Genomic DNA, 19,892 nt, shown 5'->3' with positions numbered 1-19,892 from the left:
GACTGTGCTGTTCCATACAAAGCTATACTTTGTTCCTTTTTTTTCACAATGGGAGCCTGTAGGCGATACATGGTGTATACAATGGGTTATGTCACAGCGTGTCCTCAGTATATATTGAGAGGTCGTGTGTATGCCGACGTAAGCTCAAAATGTGAAAGTCTAGACAAGAGAAATTGTTAATTTAATTCTAGTTGATTTAAAAACAAACTTCAGAGAATGGCCTTATTGGAGACGTACTTCCTTAGGGTGAATGCACATGGGCAGAAATTCCGCTACGAGATTTCCCGCAGAATTTCCGCACACTGCCATAGGACTGCATTGGTTTATACAATCCTATGCAGACAGCCGCAATTTGACCGTGTGAAACTCACACAGTAAACAAAATCACAGCATGTCCTATTTCTGTGCGAGCTTCGCAGAGGCCCGCACAGAAACACCACCGCTAACACGCCGGCTCTGCTCAGCGCATGTGCAGCTGTGTGCCAGCCGGCACATCGCAGAGCAGATAAAAGACCCTGGAGGAGGTGTGCTGTGGGTCACTGCAGGGGTACGAGTCGCATCCCGCTGTGAGAATTCTCGCAGCGGGACCGGGCCGTCTGCATTCACCCTTACTGTTTGATTACACGGGCCAGGTCGTCGTTCAGTTTCTGCAGGCATGAAAATTGAAAGACGAACGGATTGGCGTTTGTCATTCGCTGCCGGCATTTACACCGAGCGCTTATTCAGATTCCCGCGATTTAATATGAGTTATTATTCCGTCTAAAAGGGCCCTTAGTCCCCAGGGAGCAGAGGGTGACCGCTGTATCCAAGGCCTTATCTGTGTGTAGAATATTGCTAGTTTGCCTTATCTAGGTCTATAGCGGTAAAATGGAGTGTTTCACTTAAGTTGGCCATACACAAGAGGCCGGTCTCAGACGGGTCGGATTCCGTATGTGGAAGCCGGCAGCGGAATCCGGCTCTGTGGCCCGCCGGCGACCCCCACATACCTTATTTTATCTGTAAGGCGGATGACCGCGGACGCTCGCCGGCAGTCATGTGCAGCACAGCTTTTCAAAAAAAAAGAGTATTTCCCACACAGTTGCTAAGTGATGACGCGGGGACCCACAGCCTTTCCACAATGTCAATTACGGACGGGCCGTGAGTTGGACGTCTTCATTGAAGTCGGTTGCTTCTTCTTTAAAGTGGCCATACAGGTTTAATGATGCCGGTCTAGTAATTGCTGATGTATAGAAAGGCAAAAGATCAATCAGGAAGAACCATTCGTGAATCAGATGTGTGGCCTATATACAATTGACTACTAGCAATCGGACAAAACTTTCAAGACGCCCCAACAACTTTTTATTTTTTTCTTAATCAGATTAGTGTTATCGTTGGGTAAAATAATCATTTGTTAGTACATATCACCTGACAAATGTTGGTGCAGTTGGAATGATCGGTTTTCTTGAACCTCAGTCTGTGTACAGGCACTTTAATCGTCTGCTGACTCTGTCACAGCCTGCACAGCAAAGCTACTAAATAAGCTAGACAACTGAAAATGTGGGCTTTTTGTGTGTGCTCTCCTGGTGTGAAAACTGGACCACTTGAAGACCTCTATGTGAGGGTTATGTAGAGAACTAAAAAGCTAAAATACATATTCATAATGAGGTGATTTAGATTGTGTAACTTTCTGAGATGTTCCCTTTAAATCTCCTCCACTCACTTCTCTAAATGCTTCTGTCTCCATGTGAGATCATTCCAGTAAGTGTATATGGACAATGGGCTTTTATCGCCTGCAGGGGAAGTGATTCGGATCTTTATGGAACTGCACTGTGAGCAGTTTTCTATCAGTGTTTTTAAAGTTGCTCCAACCTGGCACTTCCCTCTTTAATAGCCTTCCAGCTGACAGCGGCTTATTCTGAGCTCATGCCTATAGAAATGGCTAATTTCGTAACTTGCTTGTGGTTCCGAGTCAGGAAGTTGAGTCAAACCAATGTGCAGATGAAATGTAACATGTTGCCTAATCTCTAAATAAAGACAGATGCCTTCTCTGCTGGCTTCACTGCGTTCTCCATTACGTCCGCTGCTCTGCACGGCTCTTCTGCTGCTGTCTTTAAGGCAAGTCATTAAAAATACTCGTCAGCCCCACTGATTAGTACCGAATGATTGGACTTGTAAAGGGAGCAGTCATATAATTAATATTGCCGCTCCCAACTATAAAAGCTTTGTGCTAGGCCTTATTTACACGTGAATGCAAAACAAAAATTTTTTTTATTTATTTTTTTTTAAACCCTCACCCATTGACTTGAATGGGCAAGTCTTAGCCAATAATTGCACCAGAATAACACATGCTGTGATTTTTAATTATTTTTTAACTCCACAGATCAGCAGTCAGTGGGAAAAAAAAAATCACACGTGATTGCACGCTAATGAGTCCGTGTTTCAAACTCTGGGCTGAACTCTGACATTAAAATTGTCCATGTGAATAGGCCCTTATTGTGCAACTTACTGGGTAGAGCTCTGAGGCTGGGGTCACACGGGACGGAAATCTTGCGGAATGACTGCACCGAAAAATTAGATAAGCTCAGCTTTAAAACCAGCCGCCTTTAGCCACAGAATTAGGAGCGGCTTCGTCGTCGGCATTCCGCTGCAGCTTTCTCTCCCCATGGAGAGAAGAGAGGCCGCTGCGGAAGACAAAAAAAAATTGACATGCTGCGGAACTGAATTCTGCGCCGCATGTCAGTTTTCATTTCTTTGCCGCAAAGGATGGGCCGCAGCGTGTTGACGAGATTTTTGCAAAATCTCGTCCACTTTGCTGGCTAATCCCAGGATTAGGAGCCGCGGATGGATATGCCGTGTGGACTTTCGGCGGCAATTCCGCCCCATGTGAACTCAGCCTTAGAGTACAGTCACATGTCACTGATTTGCTGCGGTTTTTGTTGCAGATCTGCAGCAGATTTCACCCTTGCAGTTGAATGCAGATTGAAGAGGTGAAATCTGCTGCAGATTTGCAACAAAATTCACAGCAAGTCGGCGACTTTCTGAGTATATTTTTGGCCTAGCCATAGGATAACAGGAGAAATAATTGGCGCTGCTGTTAAAGGGGACCAGAGATCCAAGCTTAGAAAGCAAAAGAACTTTATTAGCCACTTCTTTCCTAGTTGGAACGACTCCTTCCTCAGACTGATACACTTGCTCCATTCTAGCGGAGCGCAGGAAGCGGGGCAGCGTGTGATGTCACCAGATCATCCCAATGCTCATGTATCCACATAGATTAGAGGAATTGATCCATGGGTTAAAAGTATACATTTCTATGTACGGCCCATTGCATCAACTAGCATTAGGATCAATGATCACTGAAAAGCAATGACTATTATCAGTAATTCCCACAGAAGTTTGTAATCTGAAATAGAAATTAACGTTCTGAATTATAGATTTTATATTCTTCAGGCAAGATGATGAGGAAAGACAAAAATATCGTCTGCGCTCTTAAAGGGGTTTTCCACTGAAATACTACTGATGACCTGTCATCAATAGTTGATCGGCTGGGGTCTGCCGCTCGGGACCCTGACCGATCAGCTGAGCGGGTGCATGCTGTCAGTGCCACAATAACACTGAGGTCGGAGTGGAAGCCTCCACGTTGACCTCCTTGTAGTGGTTCTTATCGAAATCAATGGGGGCCGCACTGGCCACAACATGGGAGGTTGGTGCGGAGACTTCCACTCAAATACAGAGGTTGGAGCGGAAGCCTCTGCGCCGGCCTGCCATGTAGTGGCTGGCGCTTGTATCTGTAGGCACGGCTCCCATTGACATAATTGATTTTCAGAGTGCTTTAACTTCTCACATTTGCCAGAAGGCTGCAGACCAGCGAGTTGTTTTGTTGTTTTTTTTTTAGCTCATTGTTCAAACTTCTGTGACTGTGAAATTGGGGCTGGTTGGGATGAACTGCAAATAGTCAATGACCAAAAAATAATGTACCAAGAAGGAGTTGGAATCCAATTAAACTAGTGTGTGAATGTAATGATGATCTATGGGAGTGATTACAATATTGGAGGGAAGTAAGCTCTAGTACCCTGTTGGGCCACTTCTAGCCTGGATACATAATGAGATATGGTCGGCATGGAGGCATACAGTGCCCGTATATCATCCTGCGGCACATTTGTCGGCAAGTTTTGCAACTGGGCCTCTACAGCCTGCACACTTGTAGGCTGCCGAAGCTGGCATCCCAGATGGTACCACAAATCATCGATTGGTAATAAATCTAGACTGGGCAGGCCAGAGAAGTGTTGGCAACCTGGTGGAGGCATTCTTGGGAATGCCTCTGTGCAGCCGAGCATCATCCTGCTGTAAATAAGGGAGATGGAACAAGACCTCTGCAGCGCCACCTATTGGAAGGCAGCATTCCTGCAAGTCATGTTAGACTCTTTATGCAAGCCTTGCAGAGGTATTGTACCATCTCCCTTATTTGCATATTACCCATGAATGGCCTTATAAGTTCCCTCACTCACCCTAAGGTGCTCTCCCTAAGGAGAAAAGATAGCCTTCCTTATCCTACTGGAAGTCGCCATGAGAGGAACACATGTGGCTGCAGGATGTCCTGAACATATCACTGAGCTGTCATTGTCCCATATACCACTAGAAGGGGTGACAAAGTATCGTATGCGATGACTCCCTAGATAATCACACCAGAAGTTGGGACAGCGTGTTGCTCCACTGCAAAGGCAGGATGACTCTCTCACCATGAGGTCTTCATACTCCAACACAACCTGGATCTGTTGCTGAAGACCATACAGATCCAGACTCTAGTTCCGGTTTCTCTGACACCACTGCAAACCAAAGCGACATTGTTGGGTTGTTAATGGCAGGACATGTAACGGGTGCGGTGACACCAAATTTCCTTCTGCTTAATGCTTGGAAATAACCCGGGCAGAGACAAAGTTTTGTAATGAAGGTGTCACCTGTGACTGGAACTGAAACTTGCTTGTTGGTGGATCAATCGATCCCCTCTATTGGTGGTCTGCCTGGAGCCTGTTTCCTGTGTGCCCATGCATTCACATAACCACTGCTCGTAACGGCTTGCTCAGAACGGCCTAGATGGTGGGGCAATTTATGGAGTCTTATCATCCTGCTTCTCATTCCATGATGCATCATAGAGGCGTCCAGTGGTCAATGATCGCTCAACAAGAGGTACAATACCCAAAAGGCTCCCAGAGGTTACTTTTTATAGGCCAACAGGGAAGCACCTTTACAGCAAGACCCAATGTGTAATCAGACCACAACTGTAACCATCTACATATCCGCCCGAGACATGGCTGCATGCAGAGGTTTGCAGCAATCCGACATTTCTCTCTGGGATATATATATTTATATTATAATTTTTTTTGTGCCAGAGTGCACATTTCTAGGTTGTATGATGGCAATCTGTTTAAGTATAGAACTTTGTGGGCGATTTTCCTCTTAAATGTGCTTTGTGGCTTCCTCTGAAGGAAATGCTAAGATTGTTTAATAAATGGGAGGTGCAGTGTTTGTACCGTTATCTGAATGGGCAGACGTGTTTGCTGAGTGAAGGTGGTTTAGCAGCCTGTGAATACAAGGTTAACGGTCAGAACTGTGGAAAACTGACAATTGACGTCTGTGGGTCTCATCTGGGTGCAGAATATAACATACTAGCTTACCCGTCACGTGTTGCTGCGAAGACAGACATACATACATTCGTTTTTATATATCTAGATAACAACCAATCACAGCGCAGCTTTCATGTTACCTCAGTGGTATAATATATAACAACCAATCGCAGCGCAGCTTACATGTTACCTCAGCAGTATAATACATAACAACTAGAGATGAGCGCGTACCAAAATGCTCGAGTGCTCGTTACTCGAGTCGAACTTTCAGTGATGCTCGAGAGTTCGTTTCGAGTAATGAACCCCATTGAAGTCAATGGGCGACTCGAGCATTTTTGTATATGACTGGTGCTCCGCTAAGGTTTTCATTTGTGAAAATCTTAGCAAATCACCAAAGTCATGTAAAAAACACAGAAATGGATAGGGCAGGCGAGGAGCAACATGCAGGGCTGCATTTCGGGCTCCGAGGTCTCACTATTAAGCCACAATAGTGGCAAGAGTGAGACACCCCCCCCCCCCCTGCACTGTCAGCATAACGATCGTTCTCCTCTGCCACAGCTGTAACAGCTGTGGCAGAGAAGAACGATGTTAGCCCATTGAATTCAATGGAGCCGGCAATACAGCCGGCTCCATTGAAAGCAATGGGCTGCCGGCGAGCGCGGGATGAATTTTCGGGAAGGGCTTAAAGATATAAGCCCTTACCTGAAAATCATCCTAAAATGTGTAAAAAAAAAAAAAAAAGTGTACTCACCTTTCCGCTGCAGCCGGAGTTCAGCCACCGCGGCCGGCAGTTCTCCTGAACTGCTCTGTGTAGTATTCAGCAGGCGGGGATTTAAAATCCCAGCCTGCTGAATGAGCTGCCTCTGATTGGTGAGGCTGTGACCAATCAGAGGCAGCTCTCACTCACACTCATTCTCCCCCCCCCCCCCCTCCCCCCTTAGTCTCCATAGGGTACATGAACTTGCAATGGTTTGATCACTCCTGCAGTATGATGGAGTAACAATAGTATTACATTGCACTGTGATCTGTTGGGCATTCTGCAATGGCTGCCCTGGATGGGCTTTCAGAAGGCTTTGAATTGCCATGGCAACCAAATGAACCCCCACAATCTCATTGCAGGGGGCCGTTCAGGTCCCACGAACTCTGATTGGGGAATTTAAAGCATGAGCAGCTGTGTTCAGCGGGAGCACTGATTGCAGTTGTTGCTGGCGGGTGTCAGCTGTAAGTAACAGCCAGCACCCGAATTGTATGGAGCGTAATCAACCTCCCGAACCCCCTCATGTGACGTAACTGTGCGTCATGGAGCAATTTAAGAGGTTAAATGACTCCAAAAAATAAGCCGGTGCTCACGTGTTTTTTGAGCCATATGAAAATGAAACAATTCAGGAGTTTAGGGGTTAAGTTGCTACCTTAGCTGAAGTGACACCCCAGTGGTCAGCTCGCACATTCTGACGGTTTCCCTCCCATACATCTTTTCCTGGTGGCCTTAAATACAGTGTTCTAGTACCCAGAGTCTTGCAGTTTTAAAGGCACAGGCATCAGGGTTTGAGTTTCAGAAACCTAGATATTACAGATAAACCATATTGTACGCTCGGCTTTACTTTAAGGAGACAATCTAGACACCATGGAGACCGTGTCTTACAAGTACATATCAGCTGGCATCTCATCAAGTGCCTGTTATATAAACCTTCCCATCCCGCTATTCAGGTTTGGTCAGTCCAGGTAAGATGGCAATGCTGTGCATCAGTTTGTAGAAACCATAGTGGCCAGCAGGGGAAGGACAGAGACTAACGGACACGCTGTCCTAAGCAGCCGTCCTGTCAGTACTCGACTGGCTGGGACTTCCTCCCCCACTTCCCATGCTGCCCTGCTTCACTCAGCTGCGAGTCAAATAGGAGCGAGGATCGCTCACCGAGTGAAGCACAATTGCACTGTGCAGCACAAATTTTTTGTAACCGATAAGCAGATGGGCGGCTCATAGTAACTTTAGTGCGCTAAATTCAACTATGATGTCTGTTTTTTTTTTTCTGCCATGTAAGGTTTTCCAGTTATGGGGAATAATGTAATCCAATTGCCATTGATTGTAGTTTTTGGAAATCTGCCTATACAATTCATCCAGTCGGCTCGCCATTAACCTTGCTGAATAAAAAGAATAACACAAGTGATTGCACAACTATTGTGTAATCACTGTAACACACCGTGCACTGACTGAACACTACAAGGCTGCATTCAGATGAACGTATATCGGCTCGGTTTTTACGCCGAGCCGATATACGTTGTCCTCGTGTGCAGGAGGGGGGGGGGGGAGAAGGATGGAAGAGCCAGGAGCAGGAACTGAGCTTCCGCCCCCTCTCTGCTCCTCTGCACTATTTGCAATGGGGAGAGGCATGCCGGGGGCAGGGCTAAGTTCCGCGAATTAGCCCTGCCCCCTTCCCGCCTCTCCCCATTGCAAATAGTGCAGAGTGGCAGAGAAAACCGAGCTGATATACGTTCGTGTGAATGCACCCTAAGGGTAGGTTTATGTAACATGTAGGGTATGTTTCCACGTGGTGTAAACACTGCGGATCATCCACCAGTAAGTTGCAATTAATGAGCTGTGTTTTTACAGGTCATTGGTTAGACTAAGGCCTCATGTCCACTAGCAAAATTGAATTGGGGATTCAGCCCATAGAAAATCATTGGCCATCTGCAGGTCAATTAAATAGAATTTTGCACCCGCGGATGGCATTTTAATCGACTTGCGTTTTTTACGCGCAAAAAAAAAACAACGCAGCATGCTCCATTTTAGTGCGGATTCCGCGCAGATCGGCCCCATTGCTATCAATAGATGCTGATATCCACATGAAAAAAAAAATACAATTTCAAGCAAATCCGCACGGAATCTGCTGCAGAAATCTGTGCAGATTGTATTTTTCTAGTGGACATGAGGCCTAAATGAATCAAAATCCTAAAACAAAAATACATGTTTGGTATTGCTGCGTCTGGAAAAGTCCGATCTATCAAAGTAACGCATTATTTACCCCGCAACGGCGAACGTCGTCCAGGGAAAAAAAAAACCATGAAAGCCAGAAATGCGCTTTCTTTAGTCGTTCTGTCTCCAAGAAAAAATGCAATAAAAAGTGATCAAAAAGTCATATGTATTCCAAAATGTTACAAATGCAAACTACAGGACGTCCCGCAAGAAATGAGCACAACTATGTGGACTAATGAAAAAGCTATTGTGCGCAGAATATGGCTGCAGAAGAGAATTTTTAAAAAAATTAAATATCTTTGAAAAAAGTACAGCAAAAAAAACACTTCATAAGTTTTTAGTATCGTAGTAATTGTACTGACCCATAGAATAAAGTTATGTCATTTTTGTTGCAGTTTGTGCGCCGTAGAAACAAGATGCACCGAAAAACGGTGGAATTTTGTTGTGTTTTTTGTTTTTGTTTTTTTTCATTTTACTCCACTTAGAACTTTTTTAAAAGTTTTCCAGTACATTATTTGATACATCAAATACTACCATTGAAAAATACAACTTGTCCTGCAAAAAAACAAGCCCTCATACAGCGACGTCAATGGGTAGATAAAGGAGTTACGATTTTTATTAAACGAGAAAAATGCTCGGTCACTAAGGGGTTAAATAACTTGAAAAGGAGACGTGCTGCTGCTTTTATTCAGTTTTACCAGTGAAATCAGGTTTTAATTTTACAGAAAAATATCAATTTCTTTGTTACGAAAAAATTTTTTTACATTTGTTGCACAGTGATATCGGCAAATGTAAAGGGACATTTAAATGTCCGACAAGCCCTTTATCAGGGATAAGCCACTGGCAGACATATCTGTTACCTGATGTTATGGGAGATAGCAGTATGTTACAGACTTACATGCCCCGTTCTGTATTCTCTCACTGGACTGTCCCCATATACATTAGACTGGATCTGCTGAACTAATCTACATGTGCGTGTAGCCATCTTGGACTATGATGCGTGTGAATGGAGCTTTGATCACACGGGCCTCAGCATATGCTTTGGGTATTCAAATCCACATCCTGCTTATTATCTTATGGAATCGCACAGAATTCTTGCATTGCGAAGGATGGGGCAAATCTGCATGAAACCCCCCCCCCCCCCCCCCCGGTTGTCCAGTCTTGGTCAGGACTAGAGATGAGCGAGCACCAAAATGCTCGGGTGCTCGTTACTCGGGACGAAATTTTCGCGATGCTCGAGGGTTCGTTTCGAGTAACGAACCCCATTGAAGTCAATGGGCGACCCGAGCATTTTTGTATATCGCCGATGCTCGCTAAGGTTTCCATTTGTGAAAATCTGGGCAATTCAAGAAAGTGATGGGAACGACACAGCAACGGATAGGGCAGGTGAGGGGCTACATGTTGGGCTGCATCTCAAGTTCGCAGGTCCCACTATTAAGCCACAATAGTGGCAAGAGTGGCCCCTCCCAACAATTTTTACTTCTGAAAAGCCCTCATTAGCAATGCATACCTTAGCTAAGCGCCACACTACCTCCAACAAAGCACAATCACTGCCTGCATGACACTCCGCTGCCACTTCTCCTGGGTTACATGCTGCCCAACCCCCCCCCCCCCCCCCCCGCACGACCCAGTGTCCACAGCACACACCAAAGTGTCCCTGCGCAGCCTTCAGCTGCCCTCATGCCACACCACCCTCATGTCTATTTATAAGTGCGTCTGCCACAGGAAAAGCAGGCACACACTGCAGAGGGTTGGCACGGCTAGGCAGCGACCCTCTTTAAAAGGGGCGGGCGATAGCCCACAATGCTGTACAGAAGCAATGAGAAATATAATCCTGTGCCACCGCCATCAGGAGCTGCACACGTGGGCATAGCAATGGGGAACCTATGTGCCACACACTATTCATTCTGTCAAGGTGTCTGCATGCCCCAGTCCGACCGCGGTTTTTTATAAATAGTCACAGGCAGGTACAACTCCGCAATGGGAATTCCGTGTGCACCCACAGCATGGGTGGCTCCCTGGAACCCACCGGCTGTACATAAATGTATCCCATTGCAGTGCCTATCACAGCTGAGGTAATGTCATGTTAAATGCAGGTGGGCTTCGGCCCACACTGCATGCCCCAACCTGACCGGGGTTTTTAATTCATAGACACAGGCAGGTACAACTCCCTATTGTGAAGTCCGTGTGGACCGACAGCATGGGAGGGTCCCAGGAAGCCACAGGCGGTACATAAATAAATCCCATTGCATTGCCCAGCACAGCTGAGGTAATGTCATGTTTAATGCAGGTGGGCTTCGACCCACACTGCATGCCCCAGTCAGACTGGGGTTCTTTAGAAGTGGACACATGCAGTTACAACTCCGTGTGGACCCACAGCATGGGTGGCTCCCTGGAACCCACCGGCGGTACATAAATATATCTCATTGCAGTGCCCAGCACAGCTGATGTAACGTCAGCTTTAATGCAGGTGGGCAAAAAATTAATTGGATTACACTGTAGGCGAGGGCCCCAAAAAATTGGTGTACCAACAGTACTAATGTACGTCAGAAAAATTGCCCATGCCCAACCAAGAGGGCAGGTGAAACCCATTAATCGCTTTGGATTTGTAACTAGGCCTGGAGGCAGCCCAGTTAAAATAAAAACTGGTTCAGGTGCAAGTTTCAACGCTTTAATGAGCATTGAAACGTATAAAAATTGTTTACAAAAATTATATGACTGAGCCTTGTGGGCCTAAGAAAAATTGCCCGTTCGGCGTGATTACGTCAGGTTTCAGGAGGAGGAGGATGAATATTATACACAGATTGATGAAGCTGAAAGGTCCACGTTTTTGATGGTGATAGAAAACAATGCTTCCATCCGTGGGTGCAGCCTACGTATTGTTTAGGTGTCGCTGGTGGAGAAGAGAAGTCTGGGGAAATCCAGGCTTTGTTCATCTTGATGAGTGTAAGCCTGTCGGTTGACAGGCGGGTACACTTATCTGTGATGATTCCCCCAGCCACACTAAACACCCTCTCTGACAAGACGCTAGCCGCAGGACAAGCAAGCACCTCCAGGGCATACAGCGCGAGTTCAGGCCACGTGTCCAGCTTCGACACCCAGTAGTTGTAGGGGGCAGAGGCGTCACGGAGGACGGTCGTGCGATGGGCTACGTACTCCCTCACCATCCTTTTACAGTGCTCCCGCCGACTCAGCCTTGATTGGGGAGCGGTGACAGTCTTGCTGGGGAGCCAGAAAGCTGTCAAAGGCCTTAGAGAGTGTTCCCCTGCCTGTGCTGTACATGCTGCCTGATCTCCGCGCCTCCCCTGCTACCTGGCCCTCGGAACTGCGCCTTCGGCCACTAGCGCTGTCGGCTGGGAATTTTACCATCAGTTTGTCCGCCAGGGTCCTGTGGTGTAGCATCACTCTCGAACCCCTTTCCTCTTCGGGTATGAGAGTGGAAAGGTTCTCCTTATACCGTGGGTCAAGCAGTGTGTACACCCAGTAATCCGTAGTGGCCAGAATGCGTGTAACGCGAGGGTCACGAGAAAGGCATCCTAACATGAAGTCAGCTGTGTGTGCCAATGTACCTGTACGCAACACATGGCTGTCCTCACTAGGAAGATCACTTTCAGGATCCTCCTCCTCAGGCCATACACGCTGAAAGGATGATAGGCAAGCAGCATGGTTACCCTCAGCAGTGGGCCAAGCTGTCTCTTCTCCCTCCTCCTCATCCTCATGCTCCTCCTCCTCAACGCGCTGAGATATAGACAGGAGGGTGCTCTGACTATCCAGCGACATACTGTCTTCCCCCGCCTCTGCTTCCGAGCGCAAAGCGTCTGCCTTTATGCTTTGCAGGGAACTTCTCAAGAGGCATAGCAGAGGAATGGTGACCCTAATGATTGCAGCATCCCCGCTCACCATCTGGGTAGACTCCTCAAAGTTTCCAAGGACTTGGCAGATGTCTGCCAACCAGGCCCACTCTTCTGTAAAGAATTGAGGAGGCTGACTCCCACTGCGCCGCCCATGTTGAAGTTGGTATTCCACTATAGCTCTACGCTGCTCATAGAGCCTGGCCAACATGTGGAGCGTAGAGTTCCACCGTGTGGGCACGTCGCACAGCAGTCGGTGCACTGGCAGATGAAACCGATGTTGCAGGGTGGCAGCGTCCGTGTGGGACTTGCGGAAATGTGCGCAGAGCCGGCGCACCTTTCCGAGCAGGTCTGACAAACGTGGGTAGCTTTTCAGAAAGCGCTGAACCAACAAATTAAAGACGTGTACCAGGCATGGCACGTGCGTGAGGCTGCCGAGCTGCAGAGCCGCCACCAGGTTACGGCCGTTGTCACACACGACCATGCCCGGTTGGAGGCTCAGCGGCGCAAGCCAGCGGTTGGTCTGCTCTGTCAGACCCTGCAGCAGTTCGTGGGCCGTGTGCCTCTTCTCTCCTAAGCTGAGTAGTTTCAGCACGGCCTGCTGGCGCTTGCCCACCGCTGTGCTGCCGTGCCGCGCGACACCGACTGCTGGCGCCGTGCTGCTGCTGACACATCTTGATTGCGAGACAGAAGTTGCGTAGGAGGAGGAGGAGGGTGGTTTAGTGGAGGAAGCATACACTGCCCCAGATACCACCACCGAGCTGGGGCCCGCAATTCTGGGGGTGGGTAGGACGTGAGCGGTCCCAGGCTCTGACTCTGTCCCAGCCTCCACTAAATTCACCCAATGTGCCGTCAGGGAGATATAGTGGCCCTGCCCGCCTGTGCTTGTCCACGTGTCCGTTGTTAAGTGGACCTTGGCAGTAACCGCGTACAATGTTGCGGGAGACTTGGTTGTGCAGGGCTGAGACGGCACATCGGGAAAAGTAGTGGCGACTGGGAACTGAGTAGCGCGGGGCCGCCGCCGCCATCATCATACCTTTTGAAAGCCTCCATTTCCACAACCCTATACGGCAGCATCTCCAGGCTGATAAATTTGGCTATCTGCACGTTTAACGCTTGAGCGTGCGGGTGAGTGGCGGCGTACTTGCGCTTGCGCTCCAACACTTGCGCTAGCGACGGCTGGACGGTGCGCTGAGAGACATTGGTGGATGGGGCCGAGGACAGCGGAGGCGAGGGTGTGGGTGCAGGCCGGTAGGCACTCGTGCCTGTGTCCTGAGAGGGGGGTTGGATCTCAGTGGCAGGTTGGGGCACAGGGGGAGAGGCAGTGGTGCAAACCGGAGGCGGTGAACGGCCTTCGTCCCACCTTGTGGGGTGCTTGGCCATCATATGTCTGCGCATGCTGGTGGTGGTGGCTCCCCGGCTGATCTTGGCGCGACAAAGGTTGCACACCACTGTTCGTCGGTCGTCTGCACTCTCAGTGAAAAACTGCCAGACCTTTGAGCACCTCGGCCTCTGCAGGGTGGCATGGCGCGAGGGGGCGCTTTGGGAAACAGTTGGTGGATTATTCGGTCTGGCCCTGCCTCTACCCCTGGCCACCGCACTGGCTCGGCCTGTGCCTATACCCTGACTTGGGCCTCCACGTCCTCGCCCACGTCCATGTCCTCTAGGCCTACCCCTACCCCTCAGCATGCTGTATTACCAGTAGTGCAGAAACAGAACGCTGTAATTAAATGTGCCGCTTATTGGCCTGTGGTTGGAGGCTGACTTCGCTTACGGAACGCACAGCAGAGCCAGCAAAGAATTGTGCGCAAGCCTGCTGTAACACTTAGCTGGCTGCGTATGAATTAGGACAACTACCCCCAGCAGAGACGCAGTACAGTCAGGACGGTCACAGGCAGCCCAAATAGATTTTTTTTTTCCCAAATATTTTTGGAAAAGCCCACTGCCTATATAGACTGGATATGTCTTTCACTGTCCCTGCCTCACCACCACTACTGGCCCTGGACTATGTAAAATTACTGCAGGGTGCAATGCTCTGCACGGCCGATATACAAAAAAAATAAAATAAAATTTGCAACACTGCAAAAAGCAGCCTCCACACTACTGCACACGGTTAGATGTGGTCCTAAGAAGGACCATTGGGGTTCTTGAAGCCTACACTAACTCCTAACACTCTCCCTATAGCAGCTCCGGCACCAGCAGCACTGTCCCTGATCTCTGTCAGAACGCATCTGTGGCGAGCCGCGGGAGGGGCCGATTTATATACTCGGGTGACACCTGATCTCGCCAGCCACTCACTGCAGAGGGGTGGTATAGGGCTTGAACGTCGCAGGAGGAAGTTGTAATGCCTTCCCTGTCTTTCAATTGGCCAGAAAAGCGTGCTAACGTCTCAGAGATGAAAGTGAAAGTAACCCGAACATCGCGTGGTGCTCGCCTCGAGTAACGAGCATCTCGAACACGCTAATACTTGAACGAGTATCAAGCTCGGACGAGTACGCTCGCTCATCTCTAGTCAGGACAAGTATCTGTAAAAGGCTCTGCTTGAGTCGTCTCATCCGCTGCTCTATGGCGGTCATAAGGGGTCAGGAAAACTTCTGCTATGCAATTGTGTTCTATTGGTTTTAATGACCCGTTCTGATTCCTCTGTTCTTAGGTGTCCCTTTCCCCAAGAATTTCATGTCTGTGGCAAAGACCATCCTGAAGCGTCTGTTCCGGGTGTACGCCCACATCTACCACCAGCACTTTGACTCTGTTATGCAGCTACAGGAAGAAGCACATCTCAACACTTCATTTAAACATTTCATTTTCTTTGTACAGGTGAGTGCATTGATGTGAATATTCCTCATCCCAGATCTCTGTGGAGAGCTAGATCCAATATTGCATCTTAGTTGTATTGTTTCTTATAAAAGTTAGAAGCACCTCCAGGACCAACCTTGTGCAAGACTATTGGGAATTCCAGTTCAGATTTATGTTTAACCCTTTGCAATTCAGTTTTGGATTCAGGGTTTCCTAGGGGCTTTTCTCTTTCTGCCATTATACAATGGCGCCATCTGCTGGCTAGAGCCAGCACTGCCGTATATGACATGCTAGAGAGGCCCCGACAACAGAGCGGCCAGTAATATACAGTAAGAATACCTGGCCCGACATCAAAGCTGTACAGCCTTCAATCGGAATGTCTTCAGACGTCAGACAGTGGATTGGAAAGGGTTAAAGGTGTGTAAACTACTTATGGCTTAGCCTAAAGGCCCATTTAGACACGACGAGTGTCGGGCAAACTATGCCTGACACTCGTTCCCGCATGTACTAGCTCTCGTGCACCTGCTCAGGAGCTAGAATCACTGACTTACAGCGTGGCGGCTGCAGGAGATTTCTCTCATCGCTCTCCCCCACTCTTCTCCATTCACTTAACATAGCGGCCATTCAGTACTGAACGGCTGTTCTTTACACTAAGCGATCAGCTCATCGTCCATCGTTTATGCAGCATAAGCGTTTGCCCGACGCTCGTCCTGTCTAAATGGGCCTTTAGGATAGGCCACCAGTAGTAGATTGATTGGAGTCTGCTGATGGGAATACCTGCTGATCAGCTTGTTGCGTGCCAGCACGTTCATGTACCGAGCTGATTTTTGCAGGAAGTAGATGGCTCCAATACCACTGCAGTGGCCAGGCTTGGAATTGCAGGTAAAGATGCAATTCACATCAATGGGAACTTGGTCTGTAATACCAAGTCTGGCCACTGCAATGCGAACAGAGCCACCTACTTCCTGCAGAAACAACTCAATGCATGAGCACAGTGGTCCGGTGAACAGCTTGATTGTCAGTGATCCCCGGTGGTAGAACCAACCCTGCTGATGTACAGTTTATGGCATATCATGCCTAGACCATAAGAAGCTTACAACTGGACAACCCCTTTAATTTATTTTTAACGGCAGGTCCTTTCCAGTGACCTGATTCCAACAATTGGGGTGGGTCATAACCTTAGCTCTTACTATAGTAACAGTAAAGGGTGTAGTAAATAAAACATTTGAGTCTGTGCCCCATATTGGTCCCTACATTATGCAGTCAAGTACTTGAATATCAGATGCTTCCTGACACTTGCCTAGGTCATTTAGACCCCATAAACAAGGGAAGCCCTCCAATACACTGCAGGACGCTGACTTCAACGTTTTGCTATGGGAAAGAAAGTGACTGTAGAGTTCTTTCATCCTCTTCCCTGTAACTTCCCCCACAGGGAAACATTCAGGGGGTGGTAATGCTGGGACCATCCGGCACTGGAGAAACTGTCACCGTGGGGCTTTAGAGCACCTTCACATGCTGGTGTAGAGGCAGGGAATCCAGCGAGAACCTGAATGATGGTCACTCCTTGTAAAAAAGGCCAACGTGAACAGATGAATCTTTGTATTTACTATGCCTTTCGCGATGCATCCTGAAACGCCAACAGATGAAGTTACAACAATTCCGAACGCCTCAGATGACCTACCGCTGCCATATCACTAGGACTATATTGTTACATGTCACATTAAGGACGTTCACATGGCAGAAAGCCACATGGATGATTCTGCCTCTAACGCCGCGGCAGAAATCTGCAACCAAGCCACATCCTTCTGTGGACCCGGTCTGTACGCAAGATCCACCTGCAGAATCTCCAGTGCGGTTCCATGCAAAATCGTGTTGGAAATGCTGCACGCAGATTTCACCCATTGACGGGTAAATCCACGTGCTGTTCACGGCATAAATATGTGGTTTGGCTACAGATTGCTGTCAGTTCTAGCCCGGCTTCACACGGATGGATATACGTGTGCAACATGCAGTGAATAGAACCCATTTATTTCAGTGAGTTAGGCCACTCTCACACATGCCGTCGGCAAAACTCAGCGATTTTGATCACGGCGTATTGCAGCAATTTTACCGCTGTTTTCGACAGGTTTTAACGCAACTCATCAGTCTGTTGGGTGATGAGGTGCGTTAATCACAGCAAAGTAGAGCAGTCAGCGTTCCAAAATCGCAGTGCTAGAAAGTGCTGCGTTCGAGCACGACGGCGAGGCTCCACTGAAAACAATAGGAGCCTCACCGCGATTATGGCTGGGTTCAAAACGCCGCTGTAATCTTTGTTAAAAATGGATGTGTGCGTGGCCGTAGTTCACATGTGCGTTTTTTTTTCTTGCATTTCGGCCTCAAAAAAAAAAAGCTAATTCATGCTCCATCTTTCTGCATATTTGTGTGCCCAAAATCCCAATACGTCAGTGGGGGATGGGGGTGCGCAAATGCGCGTGCGATATGCAAAGAGGCGTTGAAGAAGAACACATCTGGAACTAATCGGTCACTTCAATAGCTGTTTGTCTAAAATGCACAAAACGTACAGTAAAATATGCCAAAAAGTGTGCAAAAAAACCTCACTCTTAGCGCAAAAACGTTGAGATGAAGTGCGATCTATTGCGCTTACGTCCCCGCGAACCTGTCCTTAGATACAGATTTTCTCACACAGATGCCAACTTTAATTTGGCTGTCACTCTAAGGGCAATTCCACACAAATGTCTCAAATTAGTTGGATGTTGCCGTATATTATGCGTTCAGCTTTTACGCCTTGTCCCTTTTTACACAGGAATTTAACCTGATCGACCGCCGGGAGCTGGCGCCCCTTCAAGAACTGATCGAAAAGCTGGGCTCCAAGGACAGATAAGCGGAGCGAGAAGCGGTCTTGTCTCCTCTCACAGCGCATACCAGCTGCAAGCCTTTGTCATATAACCATTAGCTACCTGAAGGAAACCCATTACCACTGAATTCCCAGAGGAGGGCGCCACTGGAAGTCATCTTTTACATAGAGATTGCCTTGCGTTATTTTTGTAATGAACTTTTTCTAGAGATGCTTTAAAGGAACACTCCACTAGATGTGCATTTAGACATTTCGGTCGTCTTCACGTCTGCTGGTTTTCTGCTAGGGTGTGAGAAAAAAATTAAATCTCCACCATTTTTTTTTTTTGGTCTATTGCTGCAAGTCAACCAATGGACGTGGCCTTTCTATACCACTGTATTACTTCTGCATTACTCTGATCCTCTTGCTGTATGTACAGTTTATATTCTGTTGACGGCTTCATGTCAAACTTTTTTATTTTTTAAGATTTTTTTTCCTTCGGGTTAAGATAGGCAACTGCTTTTAAGTGGATCCTGTTCTGCAATAGAACGGCGAGGAACGGGTAAAGCAGACATGGGGTTACGTAGAAGGACTTTGGGGGGGTTACTCTTCTTGATTTGCCACTTCAGTCTTTTTATTTTACTTACATTTTTTTATAAGCTTTAGATGTGAAGAGCGGACGTTTGTATTGAATACAAGTCCAATATACAGAATTTTTGGAACAAGCTCAACTTCCTGCAATGAATTATCTATTTTTATAAATTTGCTATGATAAAGATAATGAGAGCAGCGACTCTCTGGGATGGAGTGAACTTGTATTCTGTTTTATTAAGTGAAAAATAAAAGTACGAGCAATGCAATGAGTGAGACGCCGTATGAAGTGATGTTAATCCCATGCAAGGAGGCGGAGGGATCAGTTTTCCAATACGGACTGCAGTTTGTAATTCAACTCTAAACTGATAGATGCAGACGTTGCATTAACCTGTCAAGTGCTGGAGAGATAAGTATTTAAAGCATTTGAATTATTTTAACCCTTTTTCCAATCCTATGTCGGGCCTGCCCCGACAGCATCCTTTGCCTCCTCAGCTCCGATGTCGGGACAGGCCCGACACTGCAGTGCAGGAGGGCATCTGCACCCAATCATCAGACACATCCAGTGCAGATGCACTCCTGCACTGATCCTTATCAAGGACCCCCAAAGAGAAGGCAGAAAGGATTTTTAACCCTTTCTGCCTTCTCCATTAAACAATACATAGCGCTCAATTAGCGTTATGTGATGCAGAGAGATTCCGGACGGCGATCATGTGACCGCCAGCGTTACCTGACCCCCAGCGGTCACATGAACGCCGAGCCTGGAGCCTGCACCATGGGGGGAATGCGGAAGTAATACTTCCACATTCTCCCTTCTGCCTCCTGGCCCGGCGATCATGTGACTGCTGGATGCCACCTGACCCCAGTGGTCACATGATCGCCGAGGCAGAAGGGATTCCCCCCAAAGGTGCAGTGAGCACCTGCACCCTCCTGAACTCTGTCAGTTCAGAAGGGTGAAGGGAAAATGTATTTTCTCTCATCCATTCTCCCCAGCTCCAATTTATTTTGGAGCTGGGGAGAATGGATGAGAAAAAATAAATGGATTGGAAAGGGTTAAAGAGGAAGTTCCAGCATTTGCTAGCTGCTGTATTGGCAGTCCAGCCCTGTAAGGCTGTAAACCGAACATAGGAGCGGATGCAAAAAGCTGGAAAAGCATGAAGGAAAGATCGATGCAGAATAGAAGTATTTACTCTTGTATAGTGCTTGTAAAACTGCATGTGTGACTGCAGCCTAATAAGGCCGAAGGAGCT

General features: G+C 47.7%; 1 protein-coding gene across 1 annotated transcript in view; it reads left to right on the top strand.

Annotated features, from left to right (window-relative positions):
* MOB1A (MOB kinase activator 1A) overlaps window positions 1–18,915 on the top strand; it is a 31,844-nt gene extending 12,929 nt beyond the window's left edge. Inside the window, exons 5-6 of the mRNA XM_066593012.1 lie at window positions 15,076–15,239; window positions 18,022–18,915. Coding sequence (XP_066449109.1) covers window positions 15,076–15,239; window positions 18,022–18,099 — 242 coding nt within the window. The 3' untranslated portion in view covers window positions 18,100–18,915. The remainder of the gene's footprint in view (window positions 1–15,075; window positions 15,240–18,021) is intronic.
* The last annotated feature ends 977 nt before the right edge of the window (window positions 18,916–19,892 follow it).

Source organism: Eleutherodactylus coqui, chromosome 2, assembly GCF_035609145.1.
Source record: "Eleutherodactylus coqui strain aEleCoq1 chromosome 2, aEleCoq1.hap1, whole genome shotgun sequence".
Classification (NCBI taxonomy): domain Eukaryota; kingdom Metazoa; phylum Chordata; class Amphibia; order Anura; family Eleutherodactylidae; genus Eleutherodactylus; species Eleutherodactylus coqui.
This window is presented reverse-complemented; position numbering and strand designations above follow the sequence as displayed.